The 20,312-nt window shown below is 56.9% G+C and overlaps 2 protein-coding genes across 4 annotated transcripts; one reads left to right on the top strand and one right to left on the bottom strand.

The window, feature by feature from the left end:
* Positions 1-1,024: 1,024 nt before the first annotated feature.
* KDELR1 (KDEL endoplasmic reticulum protein retention receptor 1) lies at positions 1,025-20,091 on the top strand. 2 transcript variants are annotated; one of them, XM_050927576.1, is made up of 5 exons: positions 1,025-1,319; positions 2,413-2,513; positions 6,387-6,545; positions 6,732-6,984; positions 19,993-20,091. In XM_050927576.1, the coding sequence occupies exons 1-5, from the start codon at positions 1,229-1,231 to the stop codon at positions 20,052-20,054; spliced, it is 666 nt and encodes a 221-aa protein (XP_050783533.1). In that variant the 5' UTR covers positions 1,025-1,228; the 3' UTR covers positions 20,055-20,091. The 2 variants fall into 2 exon arrangements, with proteins under 2 accessions (XP_050783533.1, XP_050783534.1); XM_050927577.1 differs by lacking the exon at positions 19,993-20,091 and adding an exon at positions 8,078-8,924 and having other exon boundaries at positions 1,030-1,319.
* On the bottom strand, positions 11,016-19,904 carry SYNGR4 (synaptogyrin 4). Of its 2 annotated transcripts, none has more exons than XM_050927571.1 (5): positions 19,852-19,904; positions 16,377-16,520; positions 14,180-14,414; positions 13,043-13,179; positions 11,016-11,581 (listed from the first exon to the last, which is right to left on the bottom strand). In XM_050927571.1, exons 2-5 carry the CDS (start codon positions 16,470-16,472, stop codon positions 11,351-11,353), a joined length of 699 nt encoding a protein of 232 aa, XP_050783528.1. In that variant the 5' UTR covers positions 16,473-16,520; positions 19,852-19,904; the 3' UTR covers positions 11,016-11,350. The 2 variants fall into 2 exon arrangements, with proteins under 2 accessions (XP_050783528.1, XP_050783529.1); XM_050927572.1 differs by lacking the exon at positions 19,852-19,904 and adding an exon at positions 19,706-19,774.
* Positions 20,092-20,312: the final 221 nt, after the last annotated feature.

Genomic DNA, 20,312 nt, shown 5'->3' with positions numbered 1-20,312 from the left:
GAGCTGGGGAGAGAACCCAGGAGTCCTGGTTCCCAGGCCCCCCCATTGTGTAACCACTAGACTCCCCTCCCCTCCCAGAGCAGAGATAGAACCCAGGAGTCCTGACTCCAATATGCTCATCTTATCAGAAAGTGGTTTGAGCATTGGCTTCCTAAGCTCAGGATTGTGAGTTCAATCCTTCAGGGCGCCATTTAGGGAACTGGGGCAAAAAATCTGTCTGGGGATTAGTCCTCCCCTGAGCAGGGGGTTGGACTAGATGAGCAGTCTCTAACCTTTTCCGGATGACGAGCCACTGAGGACAGTGGCCAGCAGACAAGCATGTGCTGAAATGCTACGGAGAAGCAGCAATGTGGAGGCGTCGCTGCCGAACATCAGCAGCATTTTGGTGGCAATGCCTCTTGGTGATGCCGCTTTTCGGCGGCATTTCGGCGGATGCTTGTCTGCCAGCCACTACACGGGCGCACATAGATGCCCTGGAGGGTGCCTTGCCACCCGTGAGCCCCACATTGGGGACCACTGGACTAGATCTCCTGAGGTCCCTTCCAACCCTGATAGTCTGTGATTCTGTGAATTCCAAAAGCACAGCGCCTCCTAGCGTTGCCTTAGGGCATGGAAGCCAGCACCCCCTGCTGAGCCCCTTCCCTGCTCCCTGCAGCCCAGCACCCCCCTAGGGCATGGGGGCCAGCGGTGATTGTCAAGGTGACATCACTGTGTGTTTGGTTGGGTTGAGATTTTGGGGGGCAGGCATGAGGGGTGTCCCTGAGCTGAGAGCAGAGGAGGGGGACGCCCTCCCAAAGACCCATGTATTCTGGATATCCTCTGTGGGGCCGGCAGGGGGAGGATTGTTGCAAAGAGAGGGGCAACTTGGATGACAGCAAATTTGGGGAGCAGTGGGGTGGCATTCAGGTCATTCAGCGTGGCTTCCTCCCAGCTCCAGGAGGGGGGTGGGGTCTAGTGGTTAGAACAGGTGGGTGGGGCAGGCAGGACGCCTGGGTTCTCTCCCCGGCTCCGGGAGGGGCAGGACACGTTGTCATCTCTCTCCTCGCTCTCAGCCCGGCCCCGCGGGGGAGGGGAGGGGATTTTCTTTGCTCCTCCTTCCTCGGGCCTTGTTTCCTCAGCCCCACACATACTCCAGCCGGGCCCTCCCCAGCCAGCAAGGGGCGCCCCTCCCCCAGCTCGCCAGCCAGCCCCCCCCAAACCCCCTCGGCGCCCCCTCTCCCGAGCCGCCATGAACATCTTCCGATTCCTGGGGGACATTTCCCACCTCCTGGCTATTATCATCCTGCTGATGAAGATCTGGAAGACGAGGTCCTGTGCGGGTAAGGAGGCCCCCCCTTTACCCCTCCTCTGCACCCCCAAACTACCCCTCCGGGTCTCCCCTGGGAAACTGCCCCGGGCTCTCTTTGGAGGGGTCCTCGCTGGCTCAGCCCAGCCTCTCGCCCTGAGCAGGGCGGTTCCTCCCGTGTAACAACGGGCAATTATTGGGGTGCGTGGCCCCCAGCGCACCCCTCCGTCACTGGCCATTGTGGGGGCGCCTGGGCTCCCCAGCGCGCCCATCCTGCGGCGGCCTGGTCACCCCTCTGGTTTGCTCCCTGCAAATTAGGTGTATGTGCGATAAAATACGGGGGGGGGTCTCCTTGATTGGGGGGAGCTGGGAAGTGGAGGGGACTCTGGGGGAGCAAGGTAGCCCCTAAACTATAGGGGGAGCACGGAGGTGCAGAAGTAAATTGGGGGCCTCCTCACCCCACAGACCTCCCCCCTTTGAGATCGACTTGGAATTGACTTATTTGGAGAATTGGGGGAGAGATTTGGGGGATAATTAAACTTCATATTGGGGAGCAGACACCCCTCGTGAAGGGGGGATGGGCCCTTTGGTTTGCGGGGTTCAGTGCACCCCCCACTCGTGTGGTGGGGTGGGAATAGCCTCGGCTGGGTTTTGAGGGGCTCGGGGTTCTGGGAGGCGGAGGACTTGGGGGACGGGAGGAAATGGGGTTCCCCACTTGCCTGTGGGGGAAGTTTGAGGGGTTGTGAGGGGGGGTCAGAGATCCCCCAAATCACACTCCTGCCCCCCCCGCCCCCATCCTCTGCTGGGAACGTCTGTATGGGGCACAGACCCCCAGGCACACACGTACTGCAGGGGGCTGTGATGGGGTGAAGCCAGAGGCCTAGTCTGTGTGGGGCAGCCCCGGGCTGGCGTCAGCAGCTTCCCCTGGGCTGCAGAGCGATCCACGGGCAGGGCAGGTGGGAAAGGCCCTGGATAGAATAGGCCTGGAATGGCTGCTGCTCCTCACTCCCGACATGCAGCCCCCCTTCTAGCCTAGCCCTGGGCTGCCCCCCCCCGGCTCTGCACGTGCCCCTGACTCCCAACCCGCAGCCCCCTGACCCCCACTTCATCTCTCTCCCCCCCGGCAGGGATCTCTGGGAAGAGCCAGATCCTCTTCGCTGTCGTGTTCACCACCCGCTACCTGGACCTGGTCACCAACTTTATCTCCTTCTACAACACCTCCATGAAGGTAAGGCCTGATCACTGTGCCTGGGGGCCCCCCAGGCCCCCTCCCATCATCTGCCCCCCCTCGGCCCTCTCCGACCCCCTCGTGCACACCCTCATCGGCAGGGCCCCCCGGGGGGGCAAGTGGGGCAATTTGTCCTAGGCTCTGCAGGGGCCCCCATGAGAGTTTTTCAGGGCCCCTGGAGCAGGGTCCTTCACTTGCTCCGGGGGCCCCAGAAAACTCTCGCGGGGCCTGGGACCCCGGAGCTTCTTCTGCTCTGGGTCTTCGGCAGCAATTCGGTGGCGGAGGGGTCCTTCTGCTCCGGGACCCGCTGCCAAGGTGCCCTGAAGACCCACGGCGGGGGGTCCTTCTGCTCCGGGACCCGCTGCCGAAGTGCCCTGAAGACCCGCGGCGAGGGGTCCTTCTGCTCCGGGACCCGCTGCCGAAGTGCCCTGAAGACCCGCGGCGGGGGTCCTTCTGCTCCGGGACCCACTGCCGAAGTGCCCTGCAGACCCACGGCGGGGGGTCCTTCCGCTCTGGGACCCGCTGCCAAGGTGCCCTGAAGACCCACGGCGGGGGGTCCTTCTGCTCCGGGACCCGCTGCCGAAGTGCCCTGCAGACCCGTGGCGGGGGGTCCTTCTGCTCCGGGACCCGCTGCCGAAGTGCCCTAAAGACCCGCGGCGGGGGGTCCTTCTGCTCCGGGACCTGCTGCCGAAGTGCCCTGAAGACCCACGGCGGGGGGTCCTTCTGCTCCGGGACCCGCTGCCGAAGTGCCCTGCAGACCCACGGCGGGGGGTCCTTCCGCTCTGGGACCCGCTGCCAAGGTGCCCTGAAGACCCACGGCGGGGGGTCCTTCTGCTCCGGGACCCGCTGCCGAAGTGCCCTGAAGACCCGCGGCGGGGGTCCTTCTGCTCCGGGACCCGCTGCCGAAGTGCCCTGCAGACCCACGGCGGGGGGGTCCTTCCGCTCTGGGACCCGCTGCCAAGGTGCCCTGAAGACCCACGGCGGGGGGTCCTTCTGCTCCGGGACCCGCTGCCGAAGTGCCCTGAAGACCCGGGGCGGGGGGTCCTTCTGCTCCGGGACCTGCTGCCGAAGTGCCCTGCAGACCCGCGGTGGGGGGTCCTTCTGCTCCGGGACCCGCTGCCGAAGTGCCCTGAAGACCCGCGGCGGGGGGTCCTTCTGCTCCGGGACCTGCTGCCGAAGTGCCCTGAAGACCCACGGCGGGGGGTCCTTCTGCTCCGGGACCCGCTGCCGAAGTGCCCTGAAGACCCGCGGCGGGGGTCCTTCTGCTCCGGGACCCGCTGCCGAAGTGCCCTGAAGACCCGCGGCGAGGGGTCCTTCTGCTCCGGGACCCGCTGCCGAAGTGCCCTGAAGACCCGCGGCGAGGGGTCCTTCTGCTCCGGGACCCGCTGCCGAAGTGCCCTGCAGACCAGTGGCGGGGGGTCCTTCTGCTCCGGGACCTGCTGCCGAAGTGCCCTGAAAACCCGTGGCGGGGGGTCCTTCTGCTCCGGGACCCGCTGCCGAAGTGCCCTGCAGACCCGCGGTGATGGGTCCTTCTGCTCCGGGATCCGCTGCCGAAGTGCCCTGAAGACCCGCGGCAGGGGTCCTTCTGCTCCGGGACCTGCTGCCGAAGTGCCCTGAAGACCCGCGGCGGTGGTCCTTCTGCTCCGGGACCTGCTGCCGAAGTGCCCTGAAGACCCGCGGCGGGGGGTCCTTCTGCTCCGGGACCCGCTGCCGAAGTGCCCTGCAGACCCGCGGCGAGGGGTCCTTCTGCTCCGGGACCCGCTGCCGAAGTGCCCTAAAGACCCATGGCGGGGGGTCCTTCTGCTCCGGGACCCGCTGCCGAAGTGCCCTGCAGACCCGCGGTGGGGGGTCCTTCTGCTCCGGGATCCGCTGCCGAAGTGCCCTGAAGACCCGCGGCGGGGGTCCTTCTGCTCCGGGACCCGCTGCCGAAGTGCCCTGAAGACCCGCGGCGGGGGGTCCTTCCGCTCCGGGACCCGCTGCCGAAGTGCCCTGCAGACCCACGGCGGGGGGTCCTTCCGCTCTGGGACCCGCTGCCAAAGTGCCCTGCAGACCCACGGCGGGGTGTCCTTCTGCTCCGGGACCCGCTGCCGAAGTGCCCTGAAGACCCGCGGCGGGGGGTCCTTCCGCTCTGGGACCCGCTGCCGAAGTGCCCTGCAGACCCACGGCGGGGGGTCCTTCTGCTCCGGGACCCGCTGCCGAAGTGCCATGCAGACCCACGGCGGGGGGTCCTTCTGCTCCGGGACCCGCTGCCGAAGTGCCGTGAAGACCTGCGGCGGGGGGTCCTTCCGCTCTGGGACCCGCTGCCGAAGTGCCATGCAGACCCACGGCGGGGGGTCCTTCTGCTCCGGGACCCGCTGCCGAAGTGCCGTGAAGACCTGCGGCGGGGCGGTCCTTCTGCCCTGGGACCCGCTGCCGAAGTGCCCCAATGACCCGCTGCGGGGGGTCCTTCCACTCCGGGACCCGCTGCCGAAGACCCCAGGCCCCCTGGATTCTCTGGGCGGCCCTGCTCATCGGCTCCCTCCCGCCTTCCCCTGAGTTTCAGTTGGATGCTTGGTTCTTTGTCTCCGCGTCGAGTGAGGGATCCCCATAAAAGCAGCCCTGGCACCCCACCATAGAGGGGCTAGGTCTCAGTGAGGGATGCCTGTATAACCAGCCCCTGTGCCCCATCCATGGGGGGCTGTATCTGAGCACCAGGCCAAGGGTCCCTGTATAACCAGCCCCTGTGCCCCATCCATGGGGGGCTGTATCTGAGCGCCAGGCCAAGGGTCCCTGTATAACCAGCCCCTGTGCCCCATCCATGGGGGGCTGTATCTGAGCGCCAGGCCAAGGGTCCCTGTATAACCAGCCTCCGCGCCCCATCCAAGGGGGGCTGTATCTGAGCGCCAGGCCAAGGGTCCCTGTATAACCAGCCTCCGCGCCCCATCCATGGGGGGCTGTATCTGAGCGCCAGGCAAAGGGTCCCTGTATAACCAGCCTCCGCGCCCCATCCAAGGGGGGCTGTATCTGAGCGCCCGGCCAAGGGTCCCTGTATAATCAGCCCCCGCGCCCCATCCATGGGGGGGCTGTATCTGAGCGCCAGGCAAAGGGTCCCTGTATAACCAGCCCCTGCACCCCATCCATGGGGGGCTGTATCTGAGCGCCAGGCAAAGGGTCCCTGTATAACCAGCCTCCGCGCCCCATCCAAGGGGGGCTGTATCTGAGCGCCCGGCCAAGGGTCCCTGTATAATCAGCCCCCGCGCCCCATCCATGGGGGGGCTGTATCTGAGCGCCAGGCAAAGGGTCCCTGTATAACCAGCCCCTGCACCCCATCCATGGGGGGCTGTATCTGAGCGCCAGGCAAAGGGTCCCTGTATAACCAGCCTCCGCGCCCCATCCAAGGGGGGCTGTATCTGAGTGCCAGGCAAAGGGTCCCTGTATAACCAGCTCCTGCGCCCCATCCAAGGGGGGCTGTATCTGAGCACCAAGCAAAGGGTCCCTGTATAACCAGCCCTCACACCCACCCTAGAGGGTCCGTGTATCAGCGAAGGGTACCCGTATAGCCCATCCCCATGCCCCAGCCCAGAGGGGCCGCGTCCCAGTCCCGGGCTAAGGTCCCCATATAGGCAGTCTCCACGCCCCAGCCTAGTCCCAGTGCCAGGCGAAGCGACCCCATATAACCAGCGCCCACCCCCCATCCCAGAAGGGCCACATCTCAGCGCTGGGTGAAGGGTCCCTGTCTGCACCTGTCATTTCACCTGGGGTGGGGGCTACCTCGTTGTGCTGGGTTTGTGCAGTGCCTGTTGTGGGCTCCTCTCCGTGGCTGCTCCCCCACCGCCTGGGATAACCCGCGGGGACAGATTGTGGCTCCCACCCAGCTCTGCCTCTTGTCTCCAGGTCGTGTACATCGCCTGCTCCTATGCCACGGTGTGGCTGATCTACAGCAAGTTCAAGGCCACGTACGACGGGAACCACGACACCTTCCGGGTGGAGTTTCTTGTGGTGCCCACGGCTGTGCTGGCCTTCCTGGTGAACCACGACTTCACCCCGCTGGAGGTAACGGCGGCCCCACGCCCCCGGCGGGGGCACTGCCAGGCTGTTTGGGCAGGGTTTAGTTACTCTGGGGGCGGGCAGGGAGGGAGGGAGGGCGTCTCCCAGCCTAGAGCCTGGCGCGGGGGGATCCCATGGACTCCGACACGAGTTCTAACCGGTTCTCTCCCCGTCACTGCGTGGGTCCTAAAGATCCTCTGGACCTTCTCCATCTACCTGGAGTCGGTGGCCATCCTGCCGCAGCTGTTCATGGTGAGCAAGACGGGCGAGGCGGAGACCATCACCAGCCACTATCTCTTCGCCCTGGGCATCTACCGCACCCTCTACCTCTTCAACTGGATCTGGCGCTACCAGCAGGAGGGCTTTTTTGACCTGATCGCCATTGTGGCTGGGCTGGTGCAGACCATCCTCTACTGCGACTTCTTCTACCTCTACATCACAAAAGGTGCGTGCGGAGATTAGGGACAGGGATCTAGCAGTCAGAGCTGGGGGGCTGGGAGCAGGACTCCTCTGGTCTCTCCCCAGCTCTGGGAAAGGAGTGGTGTCTAGTGGTTAGAGCGGGGGGAGGGCTCGGAGCCAGGACTCCTGGGTCTATCCCCGGCTCTGGGAGGGCAGTGGGGTCTCATGGGTTTGAGCAGGGTGGGCTGGGAGCCAGAACTGCTGGGTTCTGTCCTTCCACTTGGAGGGGAGGGAAGTCTAGTGGTTACGGGGGGGGGGGCGGTGTAGCTGGAAGTGAGGACTTCTGGATTCTGTTTTGGCTGTGTCACTGATCTGCTTTGTGGTCTGGGGAGAAAACAAGTTGCATCCCCTCATTATAGCCTAGTTAGCACTTCTGGAAACTGAGCCGCGTTCACCCACCTCCCAGGGTGGGCCTGTGTGGGGAGCTGGGGCCGAATGACCTGTGCTTCTGGGGCTAACACTGGTAATTCAGCGGGGATCTGTGCAACACAGTCCTGGTGCGGTCATTAAAGGCTCTGTGGGACTTTACGGGGGGAGTCAGATTGGCAAATCCCTGTACAGTGGCAATTTTATCCCATGGCCTTGTCGCCTCTGCTATGCCAGCCCACCATGCCAGCCAACTCTGTCAAATGCTGCTGTCTAAAGTTAGGAATCAAATTCCACTTTGGGGAAGAGGCTGGATTTTGTCAGAGGGATCAGGTGCTCCAGGGTCGATGGGAGCCGAGTGTGTTCAGCCCCTCTGCGAATCAGGCCCTTGTATGAGTGCCTAAAATTCAGGGCTTGGCATCTGGTCTCTGTTCTCGCTCGTCATACTTTTCTAGCGTGGCTGTGTGCTGCTAAATAGCTGCCATGCCCCCACCCCAGAGGTGGCTGCATCTCAGTGCTGAGAAAGGGCTCCTTGTACAAGCAGCTGTTGCGCCTCACCCACAGGTGGCTGCGTTTCCCCTCTGGGTCAGCAAGTCCTTTGGGACCAGCTATCATATCCTACCCTAGAAGGGGCTGCCTCTCTGTGGTGGGGGAAGGTGTAAAGTGCCTTGAGGCCAGAGGTGTAAGAAACGCTGAACTCCTTCTTCCCACAGTTCTAAAGGGGAAGAAGCTGAGTTTGCCAGCGTAGTGGCATCCTGCTCCCACTGCCCTCCGTCCCCCTAGGAGGAAGCCTGTTCACATGCAGACAACAGACACGTACCGTTTCGGACTCTTTTTTTGTTTTTTAACCAACTGAACCAGCCACAAGTCGAGCTGAGCTCTCCTGCATTTACTGTCACCTGGAACTGTTAGCCACTCGAGTGAGAGACCGTGGGGATTTGGGAGGAAACAGCCGACAGGCCTTTTCTGGTCAAGACGGATCTCTGGGTTTGAGAGTTTGTAGTTTTTTGCCTTTTGAAAACACCCAATCCCATTTCTCCTGCCCTTTCTCTTCTTTTTCTCCCTCTTCCCTTATTTTTATAAACAGCCGGGGATGTTTTAAATGGGCTCCTCTCTTTCCTCTTGGCTGATTCCCCGGTTGTGTAGCCAGACAGGCTCGCTGAGGTCTTTGGTGCCTGCAGCGTGGTTTCACCAACATCTGCTCAGACAGAGGCCAGGTTTTTTTGGGGTGCTGTTTTCGAGGCATAGGGTGGGGGTGTTATTTCACACCACAGGGAAGGCACTGAACTGAACTAGCCTCTGGTTCCTTTTGATAAAAATCCATTTTTTTTCATTTCAAGGTGGGAATTGAATCTCTCTCTGTTTATTCCTTTTTCTTTATTGGCAAAGAGGGTGCAACACACTAAACTCTGTAAATCTCCTTGTTTTGTACATAATTGATGGTTAATTCCTTGTTCTCTTTAAATAAACAGAAAAAAACAAATCCTTTTTTTTTTAAATCAACTTAGTGCCTTTTTTTGGAAAAAAATCAATAAAAGAGAAACCTGCTTTGTTTTCCTGTCCTGTGTGGTCACCTCTTTGTCTCCTCTCTGTTATTCTGGCAGTTTCGATTGGATTCAGGGCTCCCCATCACTTCCTGTCCTAAACATGGTGTTGCTGTGTGCGCCATTGAATGTTTTTCATTGGAACATTTTTTTTTTCATGGAAAAGTAGGGGTTTGATTAAAGGAATTTTTGTTGAAAAAGGGTCTGTTTTTTCCACAGGTAATTTTGAATTGTTTCATCCAAAAACAAATGCCTCAAACCCAAAATATTTTGATTTTTCACACAACATCCAATTAACCTGTGGAACTCATTACCATGGGATGTTGTGATGGCCAAAGGTATAACTAGTTTCAAAAAAGAATTTGATAAGTTCATGGAGGATACGTCCATCAATGGCTATTAGCCAAGATGATCAGGGATGCAATATTATGTTTCAGGGGACCTGAAAGCTCTGGCTGCCAGAATGTGGGATGAGAAGACAGGCTTGCATCTTTCCAAAATTGTCCTGTGCTGTACATTCCCCCTGAAGCTCTGGTACTGGCCAATGTCAGAAACAAGATACTGGACTAGATGGACCATTGGTTTGACCCACTATGGCAGTTCTTATTGAGATGCTGTTGCAGTGGCTTATGGGAATTGTAGTTTGGGTGCCTCAATATTTCCAGTCTCCTCCCAATTGAGTTTCATTTCCCATGATGCACCACCTCCCTTCACTGAGGGGCGAGAAGGTCCTATGCCAGGGGAGATGGAATCCAACCAGGGAGCCTGTCTTATGGAGCTGACTGGCACCCAAACTACAAATTCCATGAGACACCGCAGCAGATTTGAACTGAAGATTTCAGGTTTTGATTTATTTTTTCCTGCCAAAAAGTGGAAATTGTCTGTGGCAATAGAACCCATTTTCTCCCCAGTGGTAATTCTGAGTTCTTTGGGAATCACTTACTTCTGCTCAGCTCAAAGTCAGTCCTGTTCCAGGGGGTTCAAAATAAATATACAGCCCCTGTGCCACCTCATGTGCTAAATCCAGGGTTGTGAGATCAATCCTTGAGGGAGCCACGTAAGGATCTGGGGCAAAAAGCAGTACTGGGTCCTGCTAGTGAAGGCAGGGGGCTGGACTCAGTGACCTTTCAGGGTCCCTTCCAGCTCTGTGAGATAGGTATAGTTCCATATATTTTATATTTATATTCAGATGATGCAAAATCTCAGCTTCACCCATTTTTTTAAAAAGTAAGTTTCCAGCCCTCCTGGTTGCAAAGAAAACCTTTCGCTGGGAACTGAGGTTAAACCAGGGATGAAAGTGGGCCAGTACAGCATACCGGTAAGAACCCGTACCAGCCCATATTCACCCCACATTAAAGCACTGCTGCAGCACCACTTTAATGTGCCTGCCCCTTTTGCCTCCCATATCGGGGGCTCTGCTGGCGCAGACCCTACCAGCAGGGCTGCCAACTGGATGGGGGAAGGGCAGCAACATTAAAGCACTGCCACGGCAGTGCTGTAACATCCCTGCCCCTTCCCCCCCAGTCAGTGGCCCTGCTGGTAGGGTCTGTACCAGAAGGGCCCCCAACAGAGGAGGCAAAAGAGGCAGGGATGCTAAAGTGCTGCCGCAGCACAGGATCCTTAAAGCGCTGCCATGGCACCCCTTCAACATCCCTGCCCCTTCCCCAGGAGGAGGGGGCAAAGGGAACAGCTACAGGGACTTACCGGTACAGGGCAGGCCAGGGCTGGCTCTGACCCCCCCCGCCCCTCCTCTTCCACCTGAGGCCCTGCCCCTTCCGGGGGCCAGAGCCAGCCCCGGACCAGCCCCGTACTGGTAAGTCCCTGTAGCCACTTTCACCTCTGAGTTAAACCAAAGCAGCGCTGCCTACTTGAGTCTGCAGGCAGCCTGAAACAACAGCTTGGAGATGCATGAACTCCTTGCTCCTGCACCTTGTTGACATGTTGATTCAAATGCTGCAACATTGTCAATGTAACTGTTGCTGCTGGCCTTTTAGCAGAAGCAGCTGGTGCAGGGAACGAAATGCAGTAGGAGGAACAGCTGAGCCACAAAGATAAGGAGGAGGCTGGCGGAAGGAAGAGCGCAGAAATACCACTGACCTCTAAGGAGTTGGGTATATCTTTCTCACTTTATTGTCATCAAACGTGACAAAGAACAGTAACTAATTTAGACACATTCTATCCTCGATCTTTGCAAACTTCCATTTGGGATCAGCAGGGTGGCGGGGGAATGGAGCTCTGTATTTAGGGCCATAACTACATGGAATTCGTCCCTTTGCATCAAATGAGTTTGACACCCGTGATTGTTGGCTTTCATCTCAACACTGCTTCTCTGTGTCTCAAGTCTCCTTCCCTCTTGCTTTATGATTTGAATTAAGCCACTTAGGTTCTGGTTGAGAAAGCAAAAGCCTCTCTTTATTTACTGCAGAGTGAAAAAATAGATCTCTAATTGTCATTCAGGAAAGTGAGCCGGTTTCCCATAGGAGTCTGTGGGAAGGGGGTGGAGCTGGCTCTTCTGCCTTCGATGGGGCTATGATACTCCATGCTGTTGGGGATGGAGGTGGTGGTGACAGAAGAGAGTGTGGTCATGGCCACAGTGCCTTCGTCCAAGGACTGTTTGTAGGAAATGGGGCGCTCAGCCCACAGGCCCCTCAGGGCTCGGTAGCCCAGGTACACCTGCAAGGCAGAGATCGGGAGACCTGTCACATGCATGTCATTCTTAGTCCGAGCATCTCCATTTACTCTTAGGGAATGGTCTCACTGCAGCGTTAACTCAGGTTAGCTACACTCAAATTACAACTCAACTACCAGCTGTGTCCGCATTGGCGCATGTGCGGTTCAAGGACCTAGGGGGGCACATCTGGCGGTTCTGAGCACTGCAGTAAACTGAGCTGCTCTCTATTCTTTCCCAGTGAATTACAGGAGAACTTGTCTGTCCTTTCTGGGCAAAGGGGGGTCGGGGAGGATTAGCAGCTCTTGAGCGGAGCCAGCCTGCTTCTACACTGGAAGGAGGTTGTGTTAGCAACTGATGAGCTGTGCTTCTGAGAGTTTTAGCCTATGCCCCCTCTTGGGCCAGGAGCACCACCCCACACTCAAGGGCTGTTGTGTGTATGAGACTCAAGTAAGTGGTAACACTCAGATTAACTTTGCAGTGAAGACAGGCCCTCAGAAGGACTTCCAGGGATAGTTCTCCAGGCCGTGTAAATCTATATAGCTCTGACTTCACTGGAGTAACAACTGATTTACTCCAGCTAAGAATCTGGCCCTCAGTTTGATCAGTTCAGCCCTTCTGGCATTGGAATCCCCCACTTCCCGAGCTGGAATACTAGCTGAATCCTGAATCACTCAATTAATTTGGTGCCTGCACATGAGTGAGAGAGACAGGGAAGGTCCGTAACAGATCTTGTGAGAAGGCCTCTCCTGACAGCGAGTGACTAAGTCGGCAGGCAGCCCATTGAGGAAAGTATGAGTCACCCATTTGCAGGTGGTCTGTTAACGGCCTGATCCCAAGGGGCGCTCAGCAGCTGCTGCTCCCCTTAAAGACAAAGGCATCAGGCTTTCTTTTTGGCATCTCAAGTCAGGTGTGAAGAAGGGTGAACTGGCAAAATATGAAGGGGGTGGTGTCTTGGTATGAAACAAGCCAAGGATTCCTGTCATCGGGATGGGAAGTCACAGCTGTTGGTAGAACCTGTGTGGACTAGTGGGGTAAACATGGGTGCTGCCAGCAAAGGAGCCAGGTGAGCATGGCTTCTTACCACAGCTGGCTCTGTGCCTCAGTTTCCCCATATACCAGCTTACCTCCAGTGTGTGTTAAAAGGGTTAATTGCTTTGGAAATGTAAAGTGCTACAACCATGTTATGTGATGAGAAGGAGGAGCCCTCTAATGCAGGAAGGAAGAAATAGACAGAAATCACAGTAGCGCCCCACACAACTTTCATTCTTAAGTTAGTGCTATTTCCCAGAAAGGGCCAATTCTGTCTCAGTTAAGAGGGGAAATCTCATTTCCTTCCCGCCCAGTAGTGAAACATTCCTTTTACAAGGCAGCGCAGCAGGGGCTCTGCTATGATTGCTGGATCAACGGGGTGTATTCGCTCTGGAAAGGACTGGAGTCGAGAAAGAGAGGTGAGAATTTCTTACCCAGCAGGGGATGGAGAAGAAAGCAAAGGCAATGCTGGCGCTGGCTGAGCTGCTTCCCAGCAGGTAGTGGTGAGCAGACCTGTTCCATTGATTGGCCAGGAAACAGAAGCCAACGAACCATATGCACGACCAGATGACTGGAAAGACAGGGAGCAGGATTATGGGCAATGCAAACAGGTGTGGTGGGGAGTTATGGTGAGGTGGGAATGGAGCTGTCAAAGGTGCATGCAAAAGCTCAGGGTGAGTGTTCCGCTTCCCATTTGTCTGAGGCAAACTTCCACACATGACTGAGATAATGGGGCTGCATTTCGAAGAATAAAGCAGCTGAAAAATATCATAAAATGCTCTCCGGTGGTTATTGTACAACCAAGTGAATGGGAAACTCAATGATACCTACTGCTCCAGGGGATAAGCTGCCTGAGGGGCTGGGGGGCATTTTTATCTCTGATGAACATCACTGGAAAATTGGTGGGTGTATTAAAGAGGTGTTTTGCCTTCCTCTGAGACATTAGAAGGAGACAGAATGCCAAGCTAGATGGATCACTGGACTCCCCTGAGGTGGGATTCAGGAGACCTGGGTTCAATTCCTGTCTCAGCCATGGGTAAGTCACTTCATTGCCTCAGCTTCCCCATCTGTAAAATGCAGATGATATTTACCTCCCTTTGTAAAGCGCTTTGAGGTCTACTGATGAAAAACACTTGCTACGGACTATTGGTGTGATCCAGTGCAGAAGGCAGACTAGGGGCAGATGCAGCAGACTAGATGGATCCTTAGCCTGATCAGGCGAGCTAGGGATACCGCCTCTGCTCAGACCTGGTGACGGGGGTACTTGCCTTAAATGGGCTGCTTTTCTGATTGAAAATGTCTGCAGAGAGGATACCATGCTTAATAGACAGTTGAACTGATGAGGTACTGGCAGAGAATGAAGACAGACCAATGGGTCTGATCCAGTCCAGCTGGGAAGTGGGACAGCAGCCAAGATGTCTCAGTGCCAAGATTTGTAGCCTTTTGGCTTTGGCCAAAGTGGAAAGGGTTGAAAGTGCGTGAGTGAAGAGGGGCTTGCTGCCGTGCTATGCTGAGCTGTTGGTGACCAACATCATAGAGGGATGTTTGGATTTGGGGGAGTAATCACTTACTGGAGAAGGTCAGGTCCAGACTCAGGATGACAGATTTGACCTTGTGGCTAATGATGATGTCATAAGCGTCCAAGGCCAGGAAGAGGAAGGATTGCAGGAAGGCCAGGACCCCGGCTGTGATGGCATAGCTGCAGGCCACCCAATTGTCATTCAGCACGCAGCGCAGCTGGGATGAAGTTGTCACGTTCTGGTAGCCGTCGGTCACCAAGGAGGCAAATATGATCAGCGAGAAGAGCTGGGGTGGCAAAAAGGGAAAGAGTTAACCACATGTAGACAGACATACTGCTGGGATTGTGTAGGGCTGGGGCAACTGGTGGGTAATACGATTGTTCTGCCAGCTCCTCTTTTAGATTGTAAGATCTTTGAGGCAGGGACTGTCTCTGTTTAGCACCCACCACAATGGGTCCCCAATTCCAAACTGTGTGATTCTGTAATATACACGATCAATAAAATGAAGTGGTGAGCAGTCAAGCTCTCTGGAGCAAGCATTGTCTGTGCTGTGTTTGTACAGCACCTAGTGCCAGAGGGGTCCTGCTCTGTGACTGGGACTCCTAGGCACCACCACAATACAAATAATAAAGAGGAACAAAAATGATTAAAGATTTAGGAAACCTGACCTAGGAGGAAAGGTTACAAAACTAGGCATGTTTAGTCTAGAGAAAAGAAGCCTGAGCGGGAACCTGAGAACAGCCTGTAAATACGTTAAGGGCTGTTATAAAGAGGGCTGTGATCAGTTGTTCTCCGTGTCTACTGAAGGTAGCAAAGAAGTAATCGGCTTAATCTGCAGCAAGGGAGATTTAGGTTAGATATTAGAAAAAATGTTCTAACTCTTAAGGGAAGTTAAACTGTGGAATTGGTTTTCAAAGGAGGCTGTGGAATCCCTGTCATTACAGGTTTTTAAGAACAGATTATAGACTCATGCATCCATCATAATCATCTAGATTGGACAAACACCTGTCAGGGATGTCTAGGTTTACTTGGTCCTTCCTCAGTGCAGGGGGCTGGATTAGGTGACCTCTTGAGGTCCCTTCCAGACCTGCATTTCTATGATTTTGCGACTCCAATATACTTCAACAGATGCTGAGGTTGCTCTGCGCCTCACAGTACTGGGCTCTGATAAAAGATTATCAGCTTGGGCAGAGAAATGCTTGGACACCTTTTCTGTTTGTAGCTCAGGAATTGCTGGGGGTGCCTGAACTCTGACCTCCCGCTCTGCTGTAGCGAAAAAAGAATAAGCTTTGCTCTCATGAGAGGATGCTCTTGGGGTAGGGCAACAGAGTGTGACTCAGTAGATCTGAGTTCAAGTCCAGGCTCTGTGTGTCCTCATACGTGTCCCACTCTGTGAAATGGGGGCTGTAGTCCTGCTTGTCTATTTAAAGCCGTCCCTACTCCAGAAAGCTTAGAATGTGTTCTGGGGCCTTGAGGCACCTCTGTGATATAATGAACACTGGTAATAATGATTGCAGGACCTGAGCACTTGTCACAAGACTTACATCCCAGACACCAAGCAAAAATTAATGTGACTGGAGGAATCAATTGCTAGCCAATGAACAGTGACAGAAAGTGATAAGCAGCTTCTAGCTTGTACTTTTCATCAATCAATATCAAAGTACTTTACAAAGGAAGTCAGTATTATCTCCATTTCACAGATGGGGAAACTGAGGCACTGAGTAGGGGACAGGGTCACCCAGCAGGCCAGTGGCAGAGCTGGGAATAGAACCCAGGACGCCTGAGATCCAGTCCAGTGGGACCACTCCTTTTACCTGGACAGATGGGCTGGCCTGGCTTGGTTGAAATATGAAGAGATTGGGCATCTTCCCCAAAGCTTGAGTGAACTCTGAGGTTTGAAAACATTTATTACTTTGGGGTGTTTTATATTTTCAAATGCCCTGGTTTCATACAGAATTGAAAACACCATGAGAGGGGGATGTAGGTAGGGGGATGTTATGTCCATCTATCTGCCCTGGGAACGGAGGACTTCAGTTTGCAAGTTCTCTAGGACTCTATCTGAGTTTGGATAGCACCGAGCACAATGGGACCAAATCCTCCTTGGGGCCTTTTGACGACTACTATCATATACATGTTCATAATTAATTATTAGGGCATATGTTGTCAAGGTTTAAGCCAGTGCTGGTTGTGAGGCTAAATCTCCACCCCCGGGGCTTGGAGGTGGGCTTTTTCTCTTGGTTTCTCTCACCCCAGCTAGGATCCTAGCAATGGTCCGAGGTTGCCTCAGGAACTGGACCACGTTGTTCTCCGAGAGCTCCTGTGGACTCAAGCTTACCCTCCTCATTCTGCTGTCTTCTCACCTGCCTCGGGGTGAAGATAGATCTTTAGGATGCTAGAGGGAAACAAGGCAACAGACAAGAGATTAGAAGTGGTGATGAGGTGTCTAGTGTTCCCATTGCTAGGTGATCTTTAGTTCCCTCAGTCACATGGAAAAAGGGCCAACGCCTGAACCCTAATAATGCTCCCCCGTCCTATTTTCAGTGGGATGCCCCCAATTTACCTCCATGGAATTCATGTAAGCCCGGCTCTCCCCTGTCCTACTTCTGACTAACGCTGCCTGGCCAGAGGGGATTTGGCAGGAGGCATTCCAGAGTAGTTAGTGGAATAAGTATGACATTTACTTTACCCTCTAAACCCACCCACCCCACCCCCACCAGGTATCTGTGAGTCAGAGGGGAAGGATTTGACCCTGGTTCTGCCCTTTGACCCATGGCAGCCAAGTAACTGTGGTTGTGGCAGGGCTCATGGACCCTGGCAGGGCCGGCTCTAGCCATTTCGCCGCCCCAAGCACGGCGGCACGCCGCAGGGGGCGCTCTGCCGCTCGCCGGTCCCGTGGCTCTAGTGGATCTCCCGCTGACGTGGCTGCAGAGGGTCCGCTGGTCCCGCAGCTCCGATGGACCTCCTGCAGGCGTGCCTGCGGATGCTCCACCGGATCCGTGGGACCAGCGGACCCTCCGCAGACACGCCTGCGGGAGGTCCACCGGAGCCGCCTGCCGCCCTCCCGGCGACCGGCAGAGTGCCTCCCATGGCATGCCGCCCCAAGCACGCGCTTGGCTTGCTGGGGCCTGGAGCTGGCCCTGGACCCTGGCTCTGTGCTGACCCAACCCACTATCCGAGACCATGCCAGAGTTTGCCTGAACTGGGGTTGGCAAGAGACTCCCCAGCCAGGGACCTCCTCCCAGGTGAGTACCCAGGAAGATGGCAGGGCTGACACCACGCTGACTCCTTCAGATTCCTGCTGTCTCTGACCACAGGGAGGATAGGGTTAGCGTGACCCTCTGGCGGGAATAATCCTGGCTTCTCCCTCCAGCCTCTCACGTTGCCATCATTCCTGACAGCTGCAGGCTTGGCATGGCCCTGTCTTTGCCATCTGAGCCACGCTACCATGCTGCATCTAAACAAGGCAGGGCTGGTATGATCCCCATCTCTCCTTTGACTCAGTGACCATTTTATTGCTGACTGAGACTGCAATGGCATCACCCCAGCTGTGCCCTCTGATCTGTCCCTGACTAAACCAGGGTTAGCACGATCCCAGCATTGCCTGCTACCATCCTTGATCTCCTTTCTGTTATGAGGAGGGTGAGACCCCAGCCCTGCTTCTGACCCTCTAACTTTTAGGTTCTTCCTGATCGTAGTGGGGTTGGTGTAACCCTGGCTCTGCTCTCTGACCCATCCCTGGCTGCTGTGGGGTTAGCGTGTCTCTGGCAGAGGCAGGATTGGTGTGATCCCAGTTGTGCCCCCATCACATCTTGCTCTCCCTCACAAACAGGCGCACTATCTGATGCGAGGGGGTTGCCATCACCCCAGCACCCATCACATCCCAACCCAAATCTCTGACAGTGGCAGTGCTGGCATGATGCCAGCTATGCCCTATGTACCCTTTCAATTGCCAGCCCTGCTCTCTTTGATGTTAGAGGGGTTGGCATGACCCCTGCTTTGCCCCCTATCACCACCCAGCTCTCTCTGATATTCGGGGGAGGGTTGGCATGACCGTGACTGTGACCCCGTCAACTCTCTCTGACATTGGGAGGTTGGCAGGACCCCAACTGTGCCCCCCTCAGCTCTGTCTAACATTGAGGGGTTGGCATGACCCCCGCTATATCCCCCTCAGCTCTCTCTGACATAGGGGGGTTGTGTTGGTGACTTCGGCTGTACCCTCTCAGTCCTCTCACACTGGGGGATTGGCATGACCCTCGCTGTGCCCCCCTAAGCTCTCTCCAAAATTGGGGGGTTGGCGTGACCCCAGCTGTGCCCCCCTCAGCTCTCTCTAACATTGGGGGGGTTGGTGTGACCTCAACTATACCCCTCTAAGCTCTCTCTGACATAGGTGGTGTAACTTCGGCTGTGCCCCATCTGCTCTCTCCAACACTGGGGGGTTGGCGTGACCCCAGCTATACCCCCTTAAGCTGTCTTTGACATGGGGGGGTTGGCATGACCCTGGCTGTTGCCCCCTTAGCTCTCTCTGATACTGGGGGGTTGGCATGACCCCGGCTGTGCCCCCTCACGTCTGACACTGGGGTTTGGCATGACCCCGGCTGTTGCCCCCCTCACGTCTGACACTGGGGTTTGGCATGACCCCGGCTGTTGCCCCCCTCACGTCTGACACTGGGGTTTGGCATGACCCTGGCTGTTGCCCCCTCAGCTCTCTCTGATACTGGGGGGTTGGCATGACCCCGGCTGTGCCCCCCTCACGTCTGACACTGGGGTTTGGCATGACCCTGGCTGTTGCCCCCTCAGCTCTCTCTGATACTGGGGGGTTGGCATGACCCCGGCTGTGCCCCCTCACGTCTGACACTGGGGTTTGGCATGACCCCGGCTGTTGCCCCCCTCACGTCTGACACTGGGGTTTGGCATGACCCCGGCTGTTGCCCCCCTCACGTCTGACACTGGGGTTTGGCATGACCCTGGCTGTTGCCCCCTCAGCTCTCTCTGATACTGGGGGTTTGGCATGACCCTGGCTGTTGCCCCCTCAGCTCTCACTGATACTGGGGGGTTGGCGTGACCCCAGCTGTGCCCCCCTCACGTCTCTCTGACACGGGGGGGTTGGCGTGACCACGTTGCGGTTTCTCTATGGAGCCCGGTACGGGGGGGGGGGGGGGGGCTCATGGCAGGTTCCGGAGGACTCTCACCTCAGGGACCCCAACTCCCTGCTCCCCTGTCCCTATCCCCCCTCAGAGTCTCTCCTCAGTCCCCTTTTCCCGCCTTTTCCCTTCAAGCTTGTCCCCCCCCCGCCCCCGCATCCCCGATGGGAGGGGGAAGGGGAGAGAAGGAGAAAGGAAGAGCTCGACGCCTGATTGGCTAGATTCTGGCCACGCCCCTATTTCAAACTCTGCCGCTGAGGCGGCGGTTGGAAACGCCCGTTGGGGTGGGGTGGGTCGGGCCAGGAGTAGGAGCCGGAACAAGCGCCGGGTTTTCGAATCAGCCGCGCGGGCTTTCCGGGAGGGAGGGGGCAGCCGAGCGAGAGTGCCGGTGCGCACGCGCGGTCTGGGAGGCAGGAAGGAAAGCACGCATGCGCACCGTGGAAAGGCAGGGGCGGGGCAGAAAAAGGGACAGAGCGAGCGAGGAGTTTCGGGTGCGCATGCGCAGACGCTCAATGTCAACACCGCCTTGCCCAAGGTTAGGGGGCCGCTGCCCGTGCGTGGGGATTCGTTCCTGCTCCGCACGTTGTTAACCCAGCCCCAGGGGCCTGGCTGGGTCGCGGTCCTTGGGCGGGACGGGGGGGCACGTGGCTTGGGTGGGGTCAGTGGATCCCCCAAGCAGGTGGTGTCTGGGTGACCTTTGACCTCTGTGACAGCTCCCTGCAGACCCGGTGACCTCTGAACGGATGCGACCCTTGACCTTTGAACCCTGCACCCATGGCTGGTGACCTTTGAACCCTGCATAGTGGCAAGATGCCCTCGGTGCTGCCATCCCACAGCTGGTGACCTTTGAACCCTGCACCCACAGCCAGCGACCTTTGAATCCTGCAGTGGCAAGACGCCCTCAGTGCCACCATCCCACAGCTGGTGACCTTTGAACCCTGCAACCACGGCCAGCGACCTTTGAACCCTGCATAGTGGCAAGACGCCCTCGGTGCCACCTTCCCATGGCTGGTGACCTTTGAACCCTGCACCCACAGCCAGCG

Source organism: Gopherus flavomarginatus, chromosome 18 (genome assembly GCF_025201925.1).
Source record: "Gopherus flavomarginatus isolate rGopFla2 chromosome 18, rGopFla2.mat.asm, whole genome shotgun sequence".
NCBI classification, from domain to species: domain Eukaryota; kingdom Metazoa; phylum Chordata; order Testudines; family Testudinidae; genus Gopherus; species Gopherus flavomarginatus.
Note: the sequence above shows the minus strand (reverse complement) of the source record. Positions and strands in the feature narration are given on the sequence as shown.